The sequence below is a fragment of the Nothobranchius furzeri genome, chromosome 12 (assembly GCF_043380555.1).
Source record: "Nothobranchius furzeri strain GRZ-AD chromosome 12, NfurGRZ-RIMD1, whole genome shotgun sequence".
Classification (NCBI taxonomy): Eukaryota; Metazoa; Chordata; class Actinopteri; order Cyprinodontiformes; family Nothobranchiidae; genus Nothobranchius; species Nothobranchius furzeri.
Window position 1 is genome coordinate 21,306,044 of NC_091752.1, and position 19,257 is coordinate 21,325,300.

At 39.7% G+C, this 19,257-nt stretch overlaps 1 protein-coding gene across 1 annotated transcript in view; it reads right to left on the reverse strand.

The window, feature by feature from the left end:
• The window catches only part of cnnm1 (cyclin and CBS domain divalent metal cation transport mediator 1), a 31,250-nt gene that overhangs the window by 211 nt on the left and 11,782 nt on the right, over positions 1–19,257 (reverse strand). Inside the window, exons 7-15 of the mRNA XM_070543115.1 lie at positions 18,312–18,455; positions 12,475–12,615; positions 12,227–12,396; positions 12,055–12,154; positions 8,210–8,352; positions 7,550–7,793; positions 6,428–6,520; positions 6,135–6,230; positions 1–5,807 (exon numbers count right to left, since the gene is read on the reverse strand). The exon at positions 1–5,807 is cut by the window's left edge and continues 211 nt beyond it. Coding sequence (XP_070399216.1) covers positions 5,728–5,807; positions 6,135–6,230; positions 6,428–6,520; positions 7,550–7,793; positions 8,210–8,352; positions 12,055–12,154; positions 12,227–12,396; positions 12,475–12,615; positions 18,312–18,455 — 1,211 coding nt within the window. The 3' untranslated portion in view covers positions 1–5,727. The remainder of the gene's footprint in view (positions 5,808–6,134; positions 6,231–6,427; positions 6,521–7,549; positions 7,794–8,209; positions 8,353–12,054; positions 12,155–12,226; positions 12,397–12,474; positions 12,616–18,311; positions 18,456–19,257) is intronic.

Below are 19,257 nucleotides of genomic sequence, written 5' to 3' on the forward strand. Positions count from 1 at the left end.
TTTATTCACACAGCAAAACTAACTTTCTTAAACATTCCCAACAATAAAACTGCAAGTTCTCTGAAAGCGTTGTGCTTCGAGGCTTGTGACTCAGAATCCTTTTTCTGAGTCAGCCATCTCTTCCGAACCCTTCCCTCGGGTGTCCTGTGTCATTTTGAATAGCTGTGCAGCTTGGTGCTCACACAGCCCTACCAGGCAGGATGAATTAAATCAGCGTGTGTCCCCAAACACCACCTGTGTGTGTGTGTGTGTGACTGTGTGTTGGGAGAAGGGCAGCGGCTTGACGTCATTGTGTGTCATACTGGTTTCATAACATACATCATATCATTTTCAGTCTTGTTCTTCTGTGTTTCACTGGTAATTGAAGATTGTCAGACGTTATGCTACAGTCCATAAAAGCTTTGAATCAACAGATGTGCACCTTCATTTTAGACGAACTAAATCCAGCTTTCTTCTTAATTTCATGAAACTTTCACATAAGCATGCATGAAGGAAAATCGGAGGTAATTTTACATTTATAGGAGCGTAAATAAACATGCAGGTAGCGACTAAGAATTAAAAGATCCCTAATCCCCAAACTAGCTTATTTGGATTGGTGTTTGCACAGCTTTAACACAGACAGAGATGACTTTTACACTCTAACCAGGCCTTTCCACCAGACGTGTAAGCATCGCATAAGGGCTGGCATATTCTTCTTTTAAAGGTTGAATATGGAACGCAGACAATATAGTGACATCTAGTGTTTAGAGGTTGCAGTTGGTATACTGTCGATATGTGAAGTGACCAGCCAGCACCATGTCCAGTGATGAATTGAACAGGGTAAGGACTATTTTCTACTAATACATTTATTGTACAACAGTATTTAACGTCTTCTGGGCTCAGAAGCAGCTGCTCGACTTGTCGAGTCTGCCATTTTACCAGTGGCGGCGCCAGGGGGGTGCTATAGCTACCCCTGGATTAGTCATTGCACCCCCACAGCACCCCCAAGTAAATATTAGATTTTTTTTTTTACAATTCAATTTTAATTTAACGTGTGGATGTGATAATTAACATACAAAACAAAAATCAGTAAATTATCATATAGATAGTAAAAACTTAAACCAAAACAGGAAATTGATGTTAACCTTTGACCTCATTTTCCACCTGCGAACGAGTGAAAGGTAGAGCTAGCAGTAAAATGGATCAGTTTTTGTTGCCCAAATTTCCACAGGTTCAGTCAGAAACGAATGAATCTTTGAAAGTGATCTCAGACCCACAAAACCCTACGGATCTGGATGAAGAGAGTCAACCCTCAACCACCGCAGCAGTCGAGAGTTTTGCCGCTGGAAATGCTAACACTAACGTTAGCTAACCTTACAACACTATAGATGGTTTTCTGTGTGGCTGTATATGTTTATGATTTCATGGAAAAGTCAACGTATGTTCATATGTTTATGATGTATATTAATGATTGTTTCTGGTGTTGTTGAGGTTTTGTGCACGCATGTGTATCTGCTAGTGTTGAAGGTGTTTTAGAGAACAATAGGTATGCATGACCACTTCCTTCATAGCACCCTCAATAAAAGGACTAGCTCCTGCAGAAAATAATTTCTGGAGCCGCCACTGCATTTTACATAGTCCCAGCCTCGCCTTGGAGAGTGGACCTTTTACCACAATGCTGCCCTCATTGGCTGGTAGATGTAAACATAAACCCAGTGTTGTGCCAGTCAAAATAAATTTAGGATTATTTTTCTAAAATATATCTTTTTATTAAATTGTTCCATATTTAACCTTTAATCATGCATACGTGTTAATCATGGCTGGGGTAATTGCCTGTGCACTTCCTCTGAAATTAACGCGACATGTTCGCAAGCTGCAATATGCGAGTAACCAGTAGGGGGAGATGACAAGACGAGCGAGACATACTCGCCATTATCATGCCGTCACAGGATTAGAGGTCTTACATGCTATCTACAACACCGCTGCTGTCTGTCTTCTGTTGTGATCCCAAAATTAACCAGCGGCTGTGTCCTTCTATTGTTGCCATGTTTGTTTTGTTCGTATCCTTTTACCAGCTCTCAATCCAGTCTGAGTTCTGTACTGTGCCCCCTAGAGGAATCCTTCTGTATTACAAGCAGCAGCAAGTATGAGACCAAGACGAACCTGCTGCCTACATCAACACAAGGCTAAAGAGCAAGTAGAGTAAAACATCTGGAATCTTTAAAAAATTATTCGCATGCTTAACTAATATAAAAAAGTACGTCATAACCTTTTAAAATTTTGTAGCCGAGGTAAAGAGGACAGACAATGAACCACAGACTTTTTAGATACGTGATGCCATCTTTCGCCTTGCTTGTTATTGCATGAATTGTTCAAATCCAGCGTGGTTTTGCAGTTCTACTGTGATTTCCTGATCTTTGAGAACCGGCGGTGTTAAAAACTTTGCTGCCGATTTGCGTCTGACACACTTTTGCTGGAAAGAGACGCACTGCTGAGCCCATGGGGAAAATATTTCCATTACGCTTACACATCTGATGGAAAGGCCGGGTAAGAAATGCAATGCTGAATTAACTTAACCAAGATGCGTCAACTGGTTCCACTAAACCTAGCAACTTAAGGGGCAGTGTGTAGTTTCCTGGCGCTAGGACGCAGTACAAATATGTCAGGGAAGTTTTACACCATATCAACGTGACTGTCGATAGTTTTTTTTTTTATCACGGTAAATGTTACCTGTAGAGCAGAAAGCATATGACCTCATCATGATTCCTCTGACTTTAATGGTCCTTCAGCTAATTACAGCAAGACAGTGCAATGCTAATGCTAGTTTTCTTGCGCTATGGTTTCCGGATCTTCTCGGGGTCTTGCGCCTGCTGACGACATCATCATACTACGACAATACCGCTCGACCAAAATATTCGCTTCTCTTTTTTGATTCTGTTCACTCACAGGTTTTGGAAAGACGTCAGCAGTTTTGTTATTAAATTCATGTTTCTTACTACCTGATGTTTTCAAACGTGGTAATGTAACTTCTACAAGTCGTACGTCCAGCTAGTGTTGTTTTCGCTAACAATGACGATGTCAGTTTGATTTTGTTGAGGCCCTTTTTTTTTCATAACGCAAAGGAGACGCTGACGAGATAAAAGTAGCTCTTTGGTAACTAAAACATGACGAGACATGCAGGAGTTTTCTTTAAAAAGCCGAGACTAGACTAGACAAAATCTATTCTCAAAATGCAAATTTCTGCCTGTCTCGCAAAACCTAAGATTAACAGCCGACAATGCTACTTTATATCCGTAATGTTGACACATTTCTTATCCGTGTACTTCCTGAAAAAGCCCTGCTGTTGGGCAGGAAAATTAAAGAAATGATGGTTTTCAACAGGTTTTATTTGAGCTCTTTTACGACGAAAGTTTTAAAGTCAGTGTGTCAGGATTATTGTCTCTGCTTCTTGGTTCCTAATAACGGTTCACATTCCTGCTTTTTAAACCAACAGCATAACAGTTTAAGCCCACTTATGAGCATCATTATACATTTAAAGACACTAAGATGGAGGTTTGATAACTCAAATAATAAATGAAACAAACACATTTCTTTATTTCTATATAAATGTTGTGTAGCATACTCTGTTTGCTCCCTAATAGTCCATTCTGTTAAAAGAAAATCATAAATTTCTTTTGTGAAAATCCACAGAATGACGCACAGATCAGCATCAATATATTGTTTATACTTTATAAAAAAGGTGAAAAAATAAATAATACCAGTCTGGGGATTATTGTTTTACTGAACAAAATCTGGGCCAGCTAAGATTGTGTCCCATAGCCCTAAAATAATTGTTATGAAACTCACCGCAGTAGCTCAGAGTATGTCTGACCTATAAATTCATTTGTTAGAGAATAATACTCTGTTTAATTTTGTAAAACAAAATTCTTTGTTGACTAAAACCTTTTTGAGATTTAGCTGATTAAAACCAAGACTAAAATGCATTTTCGTCCTCAAGACTAGGGCCCATTCTCAATACTCGCACTTGCACCCTTTCGCCCTTCATTTGCGCGTTCCAGGCCAGGGGTACGAGTGCGAAGGGTGTCCCGATTCTCAAGTGCGGAAGTTTACCACGCCGCAGCAATGCGGACCTCGGTCAAGGGAATTACCCACAAGTCATTGCTGCGGGAGAAAAGGCTCAAGTTCTTTTTCTGAAAATATGTATTTTCTAATGAAATTAGTTCATTTTAGGACGATTATCTGATACTCTGAATGTTTTAGACATAGCAGCAATGAAGTTAAATTTATTTCAAATCATTGCTTTATTGTTTGTTTGAAAGTTGTTAATACAGGTTTCAGAAAAACGTTTCACAGTGACCAGCATCCCAGCAGGCATTGCGATTGATGACGCAATGCTCCCTGTCTCAATTCTGCAATTATTTGCACACTTGTGTACAACGCACTCGAACCCTACTGCGCACTTTTTCCAAGTGCACTTTGCAGAAGACCGCGGGGCGCAGTGCGAGTATTGAGATTGGGCCTAAGACTAAAACTAAGATGCCCTCCAAAACCAACACTGCATCCAGCCGATCATCGAGCGTGATGTCGTCAACAGGCGCAAGACCCCGATCTGGCCAGAAGGAAACATGGCGTCTAATATGGCACCCCCCAAAATACGTTAGATCCGCGCCCTATGTACATCAGACACGATTTTTATGGTTACATGTTAGGAAGCTGCCAGTAATTTTCAACGACTGGACATCATTTTATTAATTTTCAACTTCATTTGATAAATATTTCTAGATATTAAAAATAAAAATACACGCTTTCACTTTAAATGTAAAGAGTAATACACATTCATATACATTGTTATGTAAATGTGTATTACTCTTTGCATTCATGCAACTAGTTTTAGTGGGTAACATAAAATAAATTCAACACTTCATTTTTTAAAGTGTATAAATAAAACTCTGATATTTTATACATAGGAGGTGAAATTTGAACAGTGTTGTACTGGATGCAAACAACTCACCAGATTGATGATAACAATAGTGGGTAGAGAAGAGAAGTCTTTCATTGTGCATGTTTAAAAAAATATATATGTATAAATGAAGAAAACTGCATTTTTAGTCAGAATATTGCATTTCATAAATGCACGTGGTATTGTTACGATCTATTGGAGTATTTAAAAGTGTTTCAAATGGCTTGTATGGCTATAATCACATTACATTTGATCATTTTGACACATGATGGCTTCATTCAAAACTACAATCTTTTATTTCTGTAAAAACTGTGCTCCTGTCTGGTGGCTTTTCTTGGTTTGGCCTTGTAGTTTCTGTTGTGCTGGCAGTGGGTGTTTCCATTTTGGCAACCTCAGGACAGTTCCCTGTGCAAACATCTTCAGAATGTGGGAACTACCCTTTAGTAACATTTACATAGGAAAAATACCCTGTTTGGTCAAGTATAAAGTCAAAGCTGGCTCAGATGCTGTCTAAGAATCGTCTCTGATCCCAACGATTAAAATTATTATGGCTTAAATGTGGTGATAAGGTGTTAAACTGACCTGGATAAAATGACCCTAAAGAGGTAAAATGGGATTAAAGTCAACTGGTGTCCAGAAGAAGGCGGGAAATACCCAGGGTTTAGTTGTATGACCAACAAAGGCAGGCAGAAAGGGGTCTGAAAAGTGAGGTCCTGAGTTTTGTCGATGGCTACAGCAGATAGGATGCCTCCTGTGAGACAATCTGGAGAATTCTGAATGTCGCTGTGCTAACTCGTTGCTGATAGTTGCTCTGAACCCTCCTCCAAACTCTTTTCTCCATCTTGAGACTTTTTCCTCTTCTTCTTACCTAGAAATAGAGAACATGCTGAAACTCAGATTTATCAGACTCCTGATTTATTCCCTTCTATTATAATTGTGATCATATTCAAGCTATTTCGCATTTTTTAAATACATTTAAGAATAAATATGAGTCATTTATTTGCACCAGCAAGGACATGATCTGGAGGATCGGCTCTGCGGGAAACGGTATGCTGCTCAAAAGTGACGCGGCACGTCACCTGTTGCTAAGATACGCTCGGTACCGTCGCTGCAGCTGACAGAAAAGTTCAGGCACATCTGACAGTGTGTGTGGGTGAGCTGTGGCTCTGCTGATGGTGACGAAGTGCTCACTCACTCAGTTTACGCAAGAGCTTCTTCCCAATATTCTCCTCGGAACTGGACAGAGACAGAGAGCTGATGAAGGGAGAGGTGGACGGCTCTGTGGCGACGTCTGGAAGAGATGGGAGAAGATTGAAGAAAATGCCATGATTGCTGAATTGCTGTTACTTCTGTGCTAATCCTGAAAATAACTTGTGGCCTTCAATTGTTTTGTCTGGTTTTATTCTACTGAAATGACAGACAAGAAAAAGATGTTTTGAGGATTAACGGAATGAAAGGAAGCAGGCTGAGTGCGGTAGCCGTACTGACCGTTGTCAGCAGAACCTTCGTGGATGTTGGGGATCTCATCCATACGGAGGAACACGGTGTCATTCGGACTCCTCTGTCCATCAGATTTACTTCCTGTCAGGAAAAAAATAGATTATTAAGCCAGATGCCAAACAGCTGCATAACTGAGTCTGTCTGCAGGGGGAGGTAGAGAGCTTGCCTTTTATCATCAAAGTCTAAATCTGACATGTTTAGAATCAGGAATTTGAATTTTAACTAAATCTGTTAAAAAATTATCTGACTGAATTAATTATTTTAGAGGCCATGTGCTGAACCATCTGTCCTCTCATTCTTGTTCTGTCACACGAGAAAAGCAAATCTACCCGCATGTGCATGGACACACACACACACACACACACACACACACACACACACACACACACACACACACACACACGCACTGAATGGTGAGTTAAACACATATGACAAAAGTTTTGCTTATGCTATGTCTGTGCCAATTTGAAGTTTGTTTGTGAGTGAAGCTGGCACAGGAGTTAAGTGCTCTCCTTGTAATCGGAAGGTTGCAGGTCCGAGCCCCACTCAGTCTGTCGCTGTCGTTGTGTCCTTGGGCAAGACACTTAACCCCCTCGCCTACTGGTGGTGTTCAGAGTGGTCAGTGGTACCTGTGTACGGCAGACATGACTCCGTCAGTGTACCCCAGATCAGCTCATCACCACCAGGGTGTGAATGTGTGTGTGTGAGTGGGTGAATGACTTATTGTGTTGCAAAGCACCTTGGGGGTTCCAGGACTCTAGAAGGCGCCATAAAAAAAGAGGTCATTTACCATTTTTTTCATCTATTTGTTGCCTTTTTCGTCACTTTTTGAATAATAATATTATTTACATTCCACCTTTTGCTTAAACATCCTGCTGTCGACCGGTCTGTGGTGGTGAAGAGAGAGCTGAGCCGGTCTATCTACATTCCAACCCTCATCTATGGTCACAAGCTTTGGGTGGTGACCATATGTCGATGGTGGTGACTGAAAGAATGAGGTCGCGGATACAAGAGGCCAAATTTTATCTTGATCTGTCCACTTTCCGTCGTAACAATGCACCTTGTGGGACTGATAAAGAATTATCCTAACATCATGCACGCAGGACTTACGAACGATGCGGTTCCTCTCGTTGAGCTGGAAGGTGTTGTGAAGGCCGCCGTGAGGGTGGAGGTGTGCAAAGCGTGCTAGCCCCAGTCGAGTGTGTGCGCTCATGAGAGGGAGGGCGATGCTCTTGGAGCGAGCCTCTGGACCTGGAGGCCTCCCTTTGGAGAAGGGATCTGTGGCGTCCGGAGTCTGAGGGCAGCTGTCCATCCGGGTGGCTGTCAGAGCATTCTGGTAGTGGTTCTTGGTGATCTGGATCACCCACAAAACCAGAGTTATTGTCGGTTATACACCCACATGCCTCTAACACTATAAACCCTGTTTTGATTGGGGGTTAACACAGGTAAAAGAGGTGAAGGGAGAGGGCACATGCATCATGTATTCATGCCTAAGTGGAGCACAATTATTCTTTGTGATTAAAGGAAAGCAGAACGAGAGACAGGATGTCTGTGTTCAGTCAAAATCAGTGATTTAGACATTTCAAAGGCAGATGTTGCAGAGGGAGCCTAAAAGTACAGTGTCTTACTTGTAATTCAGATTTATTACCCCGAGTGTGCAGGAAATTAAAGATTTAATTGTGTTTATAATGATAGGAAGTTAATTTAGTGTATAATAATAATAGTAGTAACAATTGTGGTTTTGTGTGTTTGGGAATTTCTGCTTTTAACCTTGATGATCTGCAGGTCTGTGAGTTGTCGGACTGAGTAGTCTGGTAAATAGGCTCCACCTGTTGTCAGCTGAGCCACACTGCCTCCACTCAGCAGCGACTCTGATTGGTTCAGGCTACTGGCTCGAGAGCTGTTCCTGTGAGCTGAGCAGAACAGAAGGAAATGATCAACAGTAACTGTGAGAATATTTTCTATCTATGTGCAAAATTAAACTTGAGTGTTTTACCAACTTGTTCCTAAACACTAAATAGTTCTGTTGTCTAGGTTCCGTTTAATATAGGGATGCTTGATATCAGATTTTTTACCAAAATCCAATATTGTCTAACTCTTAATTGCCGATACTGATATACGTGGGGTCTCCAATAAAATTAAAAAATTAATAATTTAGGTTACTAACATCACATACCTCTCATAATAAATGCTTAAGCTTTAACATTATTCATGCAAAACTGCAACTAATTCTATTTAAGTAAAAAAAAAAGTCATGTTTCATTTGTCTCCAACAGTTGCTGAATGATATTCTCCTTGAGATAATCCTGACTAATGCTCTGTGATGCCTTTAGGCCAATGATAATTATTAAGTTCATGATGGAAAAAGTTTGATTAATATGTTAACAAGTAGTACAAGTGAAATAATGATAGGGGTGAAATGTTTTGGTGTTACAGTGTTACAGACAATCTTAGTTATATTGTCAGTGCGAAACGCCACAGTCTGTAACTCGGACTTATTACAGACGTAAGTTTTTGTTTCCTCCATTCCTGATGTTTACATTTTACATTTAGGCAAAAACAAAAGATTAAACAGATCATTAACACACTGATTTGGCTTCATAAGTTTGTGCATTAAAGAACATTTGCCTTTGTAACTATTGATTTGTTCAGAGAATGTGTGGGCATGTGTTAAAGTTACTTAGTTGATGAAATGTAAACAGTGTGAGCAAACACATGCTAAGCTAGGCTAACTGCTAAGCGCGACACTAAGATGTCTGTAATGGTCAAAAGAGTATTTGTTGTCTTTCTGTATATTGTAGTTACAAAGTGATAAAACATTTATAAAGATCTTCATTTAAGAAAAGAAAGCCTTGGGTGAAGATTCTTGTGCTTGTTTGTTAGCTGTATGCTGGCTAGCAACACATTGCTACTTGCTGTGATAAAAGCAGATCCTTTCTACACAGGGAAATACCTAATTATTCACAAGTTGTGCCAAATAAAACTAAACTATCTCAAACATTTCATCTCAGATATGTCATATTTTGGAATGTTGAGAGAAAGGAGATGAGGCCAAAGAGTCTGATATGTAAGTTGTCTATGGTAGGTCACTACAGGAGTAAAAACCAATACCGATATTTGTCTATATTACATTTTAAGGCCAATATCATCTGATTATATTGAACATCCTAGTTTAATACTTAATTAGTATTGGTTGTTTAATAATGCTGCCTATCCTTTATGCATAGACAGGTAAGAACATCTGCATGATTAAAAACAACAGAAAATACAGAATCAGCAGTAACATATTTACAGTAAATGGATTAACAATGGAGGAGATATGATCTTAAATAACAGATAGACAGACAAAAGATAGATAGACAGAAGATAGAAGATAGATAGACAGAAGATAGAAGATAGATAGACAGAAGATAGAAGATAGATAGACAGAAGATAGATGAATAGATAGATAGATAGATAGATAGATAGATAGATAGATAGATAGATAGATAGATAGATAGATAGATAGATAGATAGATAGATAGATAGATAGATAGATAGATAGATAGATAGATAGATAGATAGATGATAGATAGATAGATAGATAGATAGATAGATAGATAGATAGATAGATAGATAGATAGATAGATAGATAGATAGATAGATAGATAGACAGATAAATAGATAGATAGATGGACAGATAAATAGATAGATAGATAGATAGATAGATAGATAGATAGATAGATAGATAGATAGATAGATAGATAGATAGATAGATAGATAGATAGATAGATAGATAGATAGATAGATAGATAGATAGATAGATAGATAGATAGATGGACAGATAAATAGATAGACAGACAGATAGATAGATAGATAGATGATAGATAGATAGATAGATAGATAGATAGATAGATAGATAGATAGATAGATAGATAGATAGATAGATAGATAGATAGATGATAGATAGATAGATAGATAGATAGATAGATAGATAGATAGATAGATAGATAGATAGATAGATAGATAGATAGATAGATAGATAGATAGATAGATAGATAGATAGATATAGATAGATAGATAGATAGATAGATAGATAGATAGATAGATAGATAGATAGATAGATAGATAGATAGATAGATAGATAGATAGATAGATAGATAGATAGATAGATAGACAGATAAATAGATAGATAGATGGACAGATAAATAGATAGATAGATAGATAGATAGATAGATAGATAGATAGATAGATAGATAGATAGATAGATAGATAGATAGATAGATAGATAGATAGATAGATAGATGGACAGATAAATAGATAGACAGACAGATAGATAGATAGATAGATGATAGATAGATAGATAGATAGATAGATAGATAGATAGATAGATAGATAGATAGATAGATAGATAGATAGATAGATGATAGATAGATAGATAGATAGATAGATAGATAGATAGATAGATAGATAGATAGATAGATAGATAGATAGATAGATAGATAGATAGATAGATAGATAGATAGATAGATAGATAGATAGATAGAAGACAGATGAATAGATAGATAGATAGACAGATAGATAGATAGATAGATAGATAGATAGATAGATAGATAGATAGATAGATAGATAGATAGATAGATAGATAGATAGATAGATAAATAGATAGATAGATGGACAGATAAATAGATAGATAGATAGATAGATAGATAGATAGATAGATAGATAGATAGATAGATAGATAGATAGATAGATAGATAGATAGATAGATAGATAGATAGATAGATAGATAGATAGATAGATAGATAGATAGATAGATAGATAGATAGATAGATAGATAGATAGATAGATAGATAGATAGATAGATAGATAGATAGATGGACAGATAAATAGATAGATAGATGGACAGATAAATAGATAGACAGACAGATAGATAGATAGATAGATAGATAGATAGATAGATAGATAGATAGATAGATAGATAGATAGATAGATAGATAGATAGATAGATAGATAGATAGATAGAGAGATAGATAGATAGATAGATAGATAGATAGATAGATAGATAGATAGATAGATAGATAGATAGATAGATAGATAGATAGATAGATAGATAGATAGATAGATAGATAGATAGATAGAGAGAGAGAGAGAGAGAGAGAGAGAGAGAGCTGTAAAAACATTTTTTTTGGTTCTCTCTCAAATCTAAACAAAATATCTTTAAGTTATTTCAGTAGAAAATGTAATCACTAATTCTGGTTCTCAGAAAAACTTTGATTGAAAATTTCATCCAACATAATTAACTGTAAAAACGTGTGACGAAAGAAAGAAAGGAGCTTCCAGATTAGCTTTAACAGAGGATGAGAGCTGGAGAGTGCCAACGGCTTTCGGCTTGCTCTAGAGTCTTGGCTAGATTCCATATAATCCCGAGCAGGTCACATCTTTCCGCTGGGAAATTCTCTGAAATGACTTCCTTTTAATTACTTTCTTGCCATGACTTCAGCTGCAGCTCTTGCAGGCTGACAGGCGCTTGGTGGCATTTAGACAGAGAAAATAACCACCACACCACTTCGCTTGCACCGCCAAGCTCTGCTTATGCTGCCTTTGTCATCACTGGAACATGAAGATTGACTCACCAATAGTCAGAGGTGGGATGAGTGCTGGCATGCCGTAGTAGGAAAACGCTCCATTTTCAAACCGAAGAGCTTCCTTTCCTATTTCCACCTCCACCCGTCCCTGCAGCGTGCACACAGACATTCAGACCGGCGTTTTGATGCAGAAAATCTCTGTTTTAACACACCGGATTACCTGTAGAACCAGGATGAAGTAGTCAACAGGTTTGTTTCTCTGGTAGAGGTAGTGCTGAGGAGCCTGCTTGCTCTTGGGGTCAAACTTGAGTTCCTGCACAACGCTGGGGTGTTTGATGAGACGCAGCAAGATCTTATCTGAGAGATGGCACAACCTGAACGGCTCCACCTCTACGCAACAGATCCAGATCAGCACAAAGATAACACCAGGAATGCACGTGTGCTGTTTCACACTGCAGCCTGAATCACCTGTCGCCAGGAAGCGGTGTGTGGCCAGCAGCAGCTGGGGGGAGATCTTCACCCTCAGCTCATTTTCTGCCAGTTTGAATATAGAGAAATCCTGCTGCTTCCTTTCATGGTTGGAGACTCGTCTTTTGGTCCGATTGTCAGCTATGAGTCAATAAAGCACATGATAATGCATTAATTCAAAAATACAGCGATAGTGATGTATTGTGAAGCCTTAGCTGGTATTTTGTGCCTGATACAGCTCTGTCTAAAGTGTTGTAGTTGCAGATGTCAATATTTTTTAGTGTTAAAGTTTCAGCAGCTATTTCTGGCTGGCTTGTGTGCAAAGTCTGGAGAGATTAGCACCCAGTCAAGGCCGGATTAGCCATATGGGCAACTGGGCAATTGCCCAGGGCCCACAAACTCTAAAGGGCCCAGGCCCAGGGCAACAAGGGCACGAGCAAAATACTGTATCTGTAATCTCCCGCTTTATATTAAACTAGGGTGACCATACGTCCTCTTTTCCTCGGACATGTCTACTTTTCACTCTCTGTCCGGGCATCCGGGGGGGTTCTTGTATTGATGAAAATGTCCGATTTTTCATCCAGGAGCAGGGATCGAATTATGGGGGAGCTGGATATCCTACACATCCAGGGGAGCCAGAAATAACGTTTTCTACCAATATTACATCATTCATGGACTCTTGAGCAGAGAGCGGCAGAGCGATGATCGTTGGTGTGCAGTGCTCCAGGCTGCTGCGTCCAGCGCACGGTCCATTCTCAAAATGGCGCAACCAAAAAAACTATAATTAACACACGATCGTTCATGTCTGCACATGTTCTCTACTTTCTGTCTTATTTGTGCCTGAAGCGCTCTGCTACTGCGGAGCTCATCACCTGTGCTGCGGGGATTTCACCTCACTGACGCAGCATCGAAACGCGCTCTCCGCTTTACGGCCAGGAGATCCCTTTGATCTGCTCAAAAGTAACTGATGAGGGTAAAAAGTAAGAATCCAGGCAGCAGCTTTTCGGGAGAGTTTAGAGGAGATGCAGGAAGATGAGAGACAGACAGGACAGGAAAATAGTTAAATCGAAACAAGAAAACAAAACAAAGTGTTGAAAAGTAAAATGTAGGTAGATTTATCTCCACTACACGTGCTTACCTGTAAAAAGCAATAAGTTATACACATGTAATATTTATAGATTTGATACAATTCAGATCACCTTCAAAACTCAGTCACACAGCCAGGGCCGTTTCAAGGCATTTTGGGGGCCAAGGCAAAATGACCCCCCCCCCCCTTCCCACCACCCCACCCCCCCCATAACTGGGCTCCCCAGAAGCCTCTGTGTAATTCATACCCTGTCCAGGAGTGTTAGTTATACAGTGTTTATAAAAGCCCCTCAGATATTCCTGACATGTTCAAATATTATCAGATGAAAAACTAAATTATCAGACATCCTGTCTCATCTGCTTCTTTTCTAAACTTGCAAAAAGTTGCAAAACCATTTGAAAGCCACTATTTGTGGATTCTCTGAAAGTTTCCATGGAGTGTGTGACAGCTTATTTTTTCATTGATCCTATCGTCTAATCTCACAGCTGAAACAATCATCCTTAATAATCTGTGCACAGGAAGCTTACCCTTGCTGTAGTAAAACAAAAGGTATAATAATTTATTATTAATAAAACCTTGTTGCAGCACTAAAGCAGAAAAATGAGATTTTGCAATAAATACGCAAAACATTTACATATTAATTGTTTTAGAGCCCTTTTATTGGCAGAATCTGATATTAATTTAGTTCTTACAAAAAATGGGTCCCAACGTGGTTTGTGTGGCGTTGCCATAGTGTGACGTCATAGGCACAGATCCCCTGTCCTCTTGTTTGGAAATGGAAATATGATCACCCTATATTAAACAAACTGTCCACCCGGGCTTTTGCGCTGCACAGAGACGCTTCGCTGCCTATGACTTTGAACGTCAGTTGAGAGTGGTTGGGAGTCAGTCTCATGCAGACTGACCAATGAAGAGAGGGCCTCAAGTTAAGACCCTCTCCTCATTGGTCAGTCCACACGAGGTGGGTCAAAGGTTACCCTGAGTGGGTTACGTGATGTCAGGCATTCAAGTATTGAGTATATTTACTGCATATTACAGTAAAATATTCTGTATGTGACCATATTATGGTGATCCTTGGGTCGTGATGATGGGGCCCTTTAACATTGTTGCCCAGGGTACAACAAAGTGTTAATCTGGCCCTGTACCCAGAGCAGGGAAAAGCACACATTTTGTTGACATCTCTTCAAAAAGAGCCTTTACGAATACCAAACAGGGACCGACATTCTATGTCTAATTGGAAGGGTAACAAGCTTTAATGTTTTAAGATGTACTTTCTTGCAGTGGAGGAATTTTAAGTATTTTAAGAGCAAAGCTTGTTCTCACAGAAAATTAGATGTAAAAATGAAGCGAGCTTGGCTTTTGAATGCCTCTCTGTCAGTAGCTTTTCCAGCCAATTAAAACTGAGTGGATTATGGAGATTATCTTTGAGCCTGGGTCATTTACATGCATTATTGAATTATGCTTCTAAAAGGAGGTGGAAGCAACAGGGGATAGAAGGTGAATCAGTGAATTGATTAGAGAGAAGAACGTTAGATGGCAGAGAGACGCTGATTCTACTGCCGTGTGAAATTCTTGGTACCCTTCGGTGTAAGAAAAAAAGGAAATGTCATTTAAATAACTTGGAAACGTACAAAAATAAATCATTAAAATGTACTCAAAGCCAATTAATGAAAATCAGATACTGCTTTAAAATTATGGTTCAACAAAATAATAAAAAAGCAGCTAATGAAACTGACTGGGACAAAAATTATATACACTTTAATTATGCACTTTTATTTTGAAAGTGTCTGGACGTTTTACACTGCTTTCGTGTTCGGCTTCTTGTCTGGCCTGATCTGAAGCTTAGTGCGTAAAAATAGACTCCCCTACGCTTTTTGTACACTTCTGAAACGTGACGACTCGCAGCTGGTGGACCCACACCCATTATGGCGGCTAATTACTGTACTTGCTTTGGAGATGTTGACGCCCACAGGTCCAAGGAAAAAGCTTGTTAAAGCCTATTTTATCCCTCTCCATCAGAAAGTTTGCACACGTATTGACTGACATTTTCCTCTTATACTTCTCTGTTGGTGCGTCAGCAAAGTGAGGCAACGCTCCACCAGAACAGCAGGGGGCGTAAACCTTTTCTGGCAGGTCTGCCTACCATTACAGTGACTTCTCTGGTCGTCAATAGTTTATTTACTTACGCTAATATTTTGTGTGTGTACATTTAAATAGAAATTTTGTGTGTTAACACTGGAATTTGTGATTGTTCCTATTTTATCAAACAAAAAAGCTCATAAACGCCAATCGACTCAAGGAGCAATGGTTGACACAGAGCCAGTTTTCGTTGAGCTGGAACTGCCATAGTATCTTGAAGAACAAAGCTTTTGTTACAAAGACTTCAGCAGGATGATCGAGGCCTTGGTGGAATGTCCATCCACTGACGCCACTGCAGTCATTGAGCCAACCAATCACAGACCTGTGCTCTCTGTTGCGTTTAACAGATAGTTAAAAATTGGGCTCTACTCTGTCCGTCCTTGCATGCCTGTCGGACAGCCCTTGCGTCTCAGCACCACTACACATGAAGTATAAACTAGGCTTAACTCTCAATGAGACTTTACAGCTATTTTTGTCAGAGAGGTTCCTTATCCAGTGTTTCAGCTGGAATTTACAGAATCTACACTGTAAGAAATTAGAATTTGAATTAACTTAACTGAGTTATATCAACTGGTTCCACTAAACCTGGTTTGTTGAATGCAAAGAGTCATATACATGGTTATTAGGAATGAGCCGGATACTTGTTTCAGACGAGTATCCGGTACGGTTAAAGCATTTTTGACGAGTAAAACTCGTGAATACCTGTATTTGTGCTGAAGTAAAATCCTCATTGGGTAACTGACTGTCTTCACGCTCTGTGATTGGCCAGTCACACAGAGCGCCTGCCCCTCTCTACACACAAAACCAACAGATGGCCCACAGCCGCTCCCCCCCCCCCCCCCCCCACACACACACACACGCACAAACAGCGCTCCGCTGCGCGCGCACCCCCGACACGCTGGTGCACGGTTGGAGTGAATGGTTTTAAGCACGAGCCACAGATCCAAGTTGTGTGTTTAATTTATGAAAACGTTGTAGAATATAGTCGCACTAATAAGCATCTACGGAGCCAGCTCTGGTGTGTGTTAACGTGATGAGCAGCTCCTGTCTAACGAGGACGGCGTGGACCCGACTGGGTCTGGTGGGCTGGTCTGGTTGTTGTTTTTAGTTGTCTGTTGTTTATTGTTTTTCGGAACGGTGTTAACTCGCGGTACACTGTTGATCACCTGCTGTTGATGAGAGGATTTTTCCTGTCATTGTGGAAGGAACAGGTGAGCTGCTGAACAAGCTTTAGTTCCTAGAAACACGTTCTATGCCCAGATTGTAGTGACCTGTTATTTATAATTTCATAATTAACATATAAAATAAAAAAGCTGTGTCTTGTTCTAGTAGTTCATATTTCCTGCTGCATGAGTTCAGTTGTATTCATGCATGCACTTACAGTAAATATTCAAGTTTATTTATAAAGTGCTAAATCACGACAATATTCTTGTTCTGAGTTTACAGAAAAACCTGTTCTTTAATAGTTCCTTTACTATTGTGATCAAAAACATTAAATCTCAATTCTGAGGATGCTCTGTGAAAATTTTTCAAATAAACAATACATAAAGCAACTTCTAATCAATCCATATCAATTTCAGACCTAAAATAATCTACTGAATGAAGCCCCACCTACTTCCAGTTCAACCACGCCCAGTTCAGGTTGAGGCACCGCCCACTCCGAGTGCAGATACAGATAAATTAGATGACTGAACAGATACAGATATTGGTGTACTCGCTCATCCCTAATAATCATGTCAAAAGTTAATGTATTTTACATTCAAGCAATGGTGGAACCAGTTGATATAACTTGGTTCAACAATTCATTTCTTACAGTGTAGAACAGGGCTTCTTCAGAATAGTTCAGTATTTACTTCTGATCCTTTCTGGAGTGCTTTAGCCATTTTGAGGCATGATGCTGTTGGAGGACCCATGACCTGCAACCGGGACCAATTTTTCTGATTCTGAGAAGCACATTCAGCTCCAGATTGTATTGCTAAGCGTAGGATTTCACTGGTTCTATACCCTGAACCAGGAGCACCAATGCATCCCTGAAAAAGAACCAAGCCTCTTATACTTCAATATAGGTGCAGTAGACTTTTCTTTGTCTGCTTACCTCATGATTACCACATGGGTCTTCTTCTATTAAGTCTGTTATTGTTCTAAAACTCATAAAGTGACATAACCTGACTAAACCTGATCACAAGATTATCACTAGCACGTGAATGTGGGCATGAATGGGTGAATGACTAGGTATAAAGTGATTTGGAGTCCTCTAACTTGAACAAGTGCTACAAATCCACACCATTTACCATTTCTACCCCTTGCTCATCAGTAATTGTCCTTCTAATCTTCTGAGACAACTCTGCCCTTAGTGTTCTGGTCCATGTTCATGTGTGGTACACACCCTGATACCAAACAGCCCTGTGACTACTTTTTGCTATGCTTCACTGTGAGTACAAGATTGATGACAGCTGTGATGGTGATTACAGGACACGATGTGCCCCTGTTGTTAAATTAATTCCAGATTAATATTTGTCAGTCTCTCTCACAAACTCTGTGGGAAAAATATTTTTATGAGAGGTAAAGATAATAAAAAAAGGGTGTGAGTGATGATTTTGTTTATACGTACTGTACAGGTCGGTCTCATCCACAATCTCAGATTTGATGATCTCTTCAATGACATCTTCCAGGGTGACGATGCCCATCACTTCATAAAAAGGGTCTCCATCACCTTCACTGTTCACCCTCTGCACCACAGCCAGGTGAGATTTACCTGCATGCAGCAGAAAACAGGAAGTAGATGATTTTCTAAATCAGATGCCGACAAACAAACTGCTCATGCTGAGAGCTGAGAGGCAACGTTGCTGGTTAAAAGTAGCTCTTACTGGATCTGTGAGATGGAGACGAAAATCAGCACCAACTGGAGCTGAGAAACCACAACCACATGGCGGGATCGGCCTCAGAGGTTGAATTTTAAATCAAAGTGTTAGGATTGCCCTGGTGTGAGTGCTCGGATGAGACAAAAGCAGACACTGAGATTAGTCTGGAGATATTTTGGCAGCTCTGAAGACCCCCCCCCCCCCCCCTACATAAAACCCCGAGATTATGCAACCGGTCCGAGGATGCCTGCATCTGCTGAATCAACCGCCTGTGCTGCTGCCATTTCTGTAAACACATGTAGGCTTTAGCCATGAGCAAACCTCCCACTCACAGTTCTACACAAAAAGCCTGCCAGATACAATGATGCAGCATGCCAGCAGCATCTCTGCTCTGAGTCTTCAGAGCGAATGTGACAAGAGGTCAGCGGTGCCACAAACCTTAAATGTCATAAGGACAAAAACAGGAAAAAATGATTACGAGCACATTATTATCTGACTTATTTTTCCCACATTTTCAACTCAACCATGTAGCTTTTGATTTTGGTAAATTTTCCAATTTAAATCAGCAAATTTTCTTAACTTTTTCTTGTCATTTGAACACCTATTTCACTGGAGGCATCTAGACCGTCTCCTGCGTTACGGTGAACAAAATCAGCAGCTCATATAGGGACAGACCGAGTTAGGGGATCATGAAAT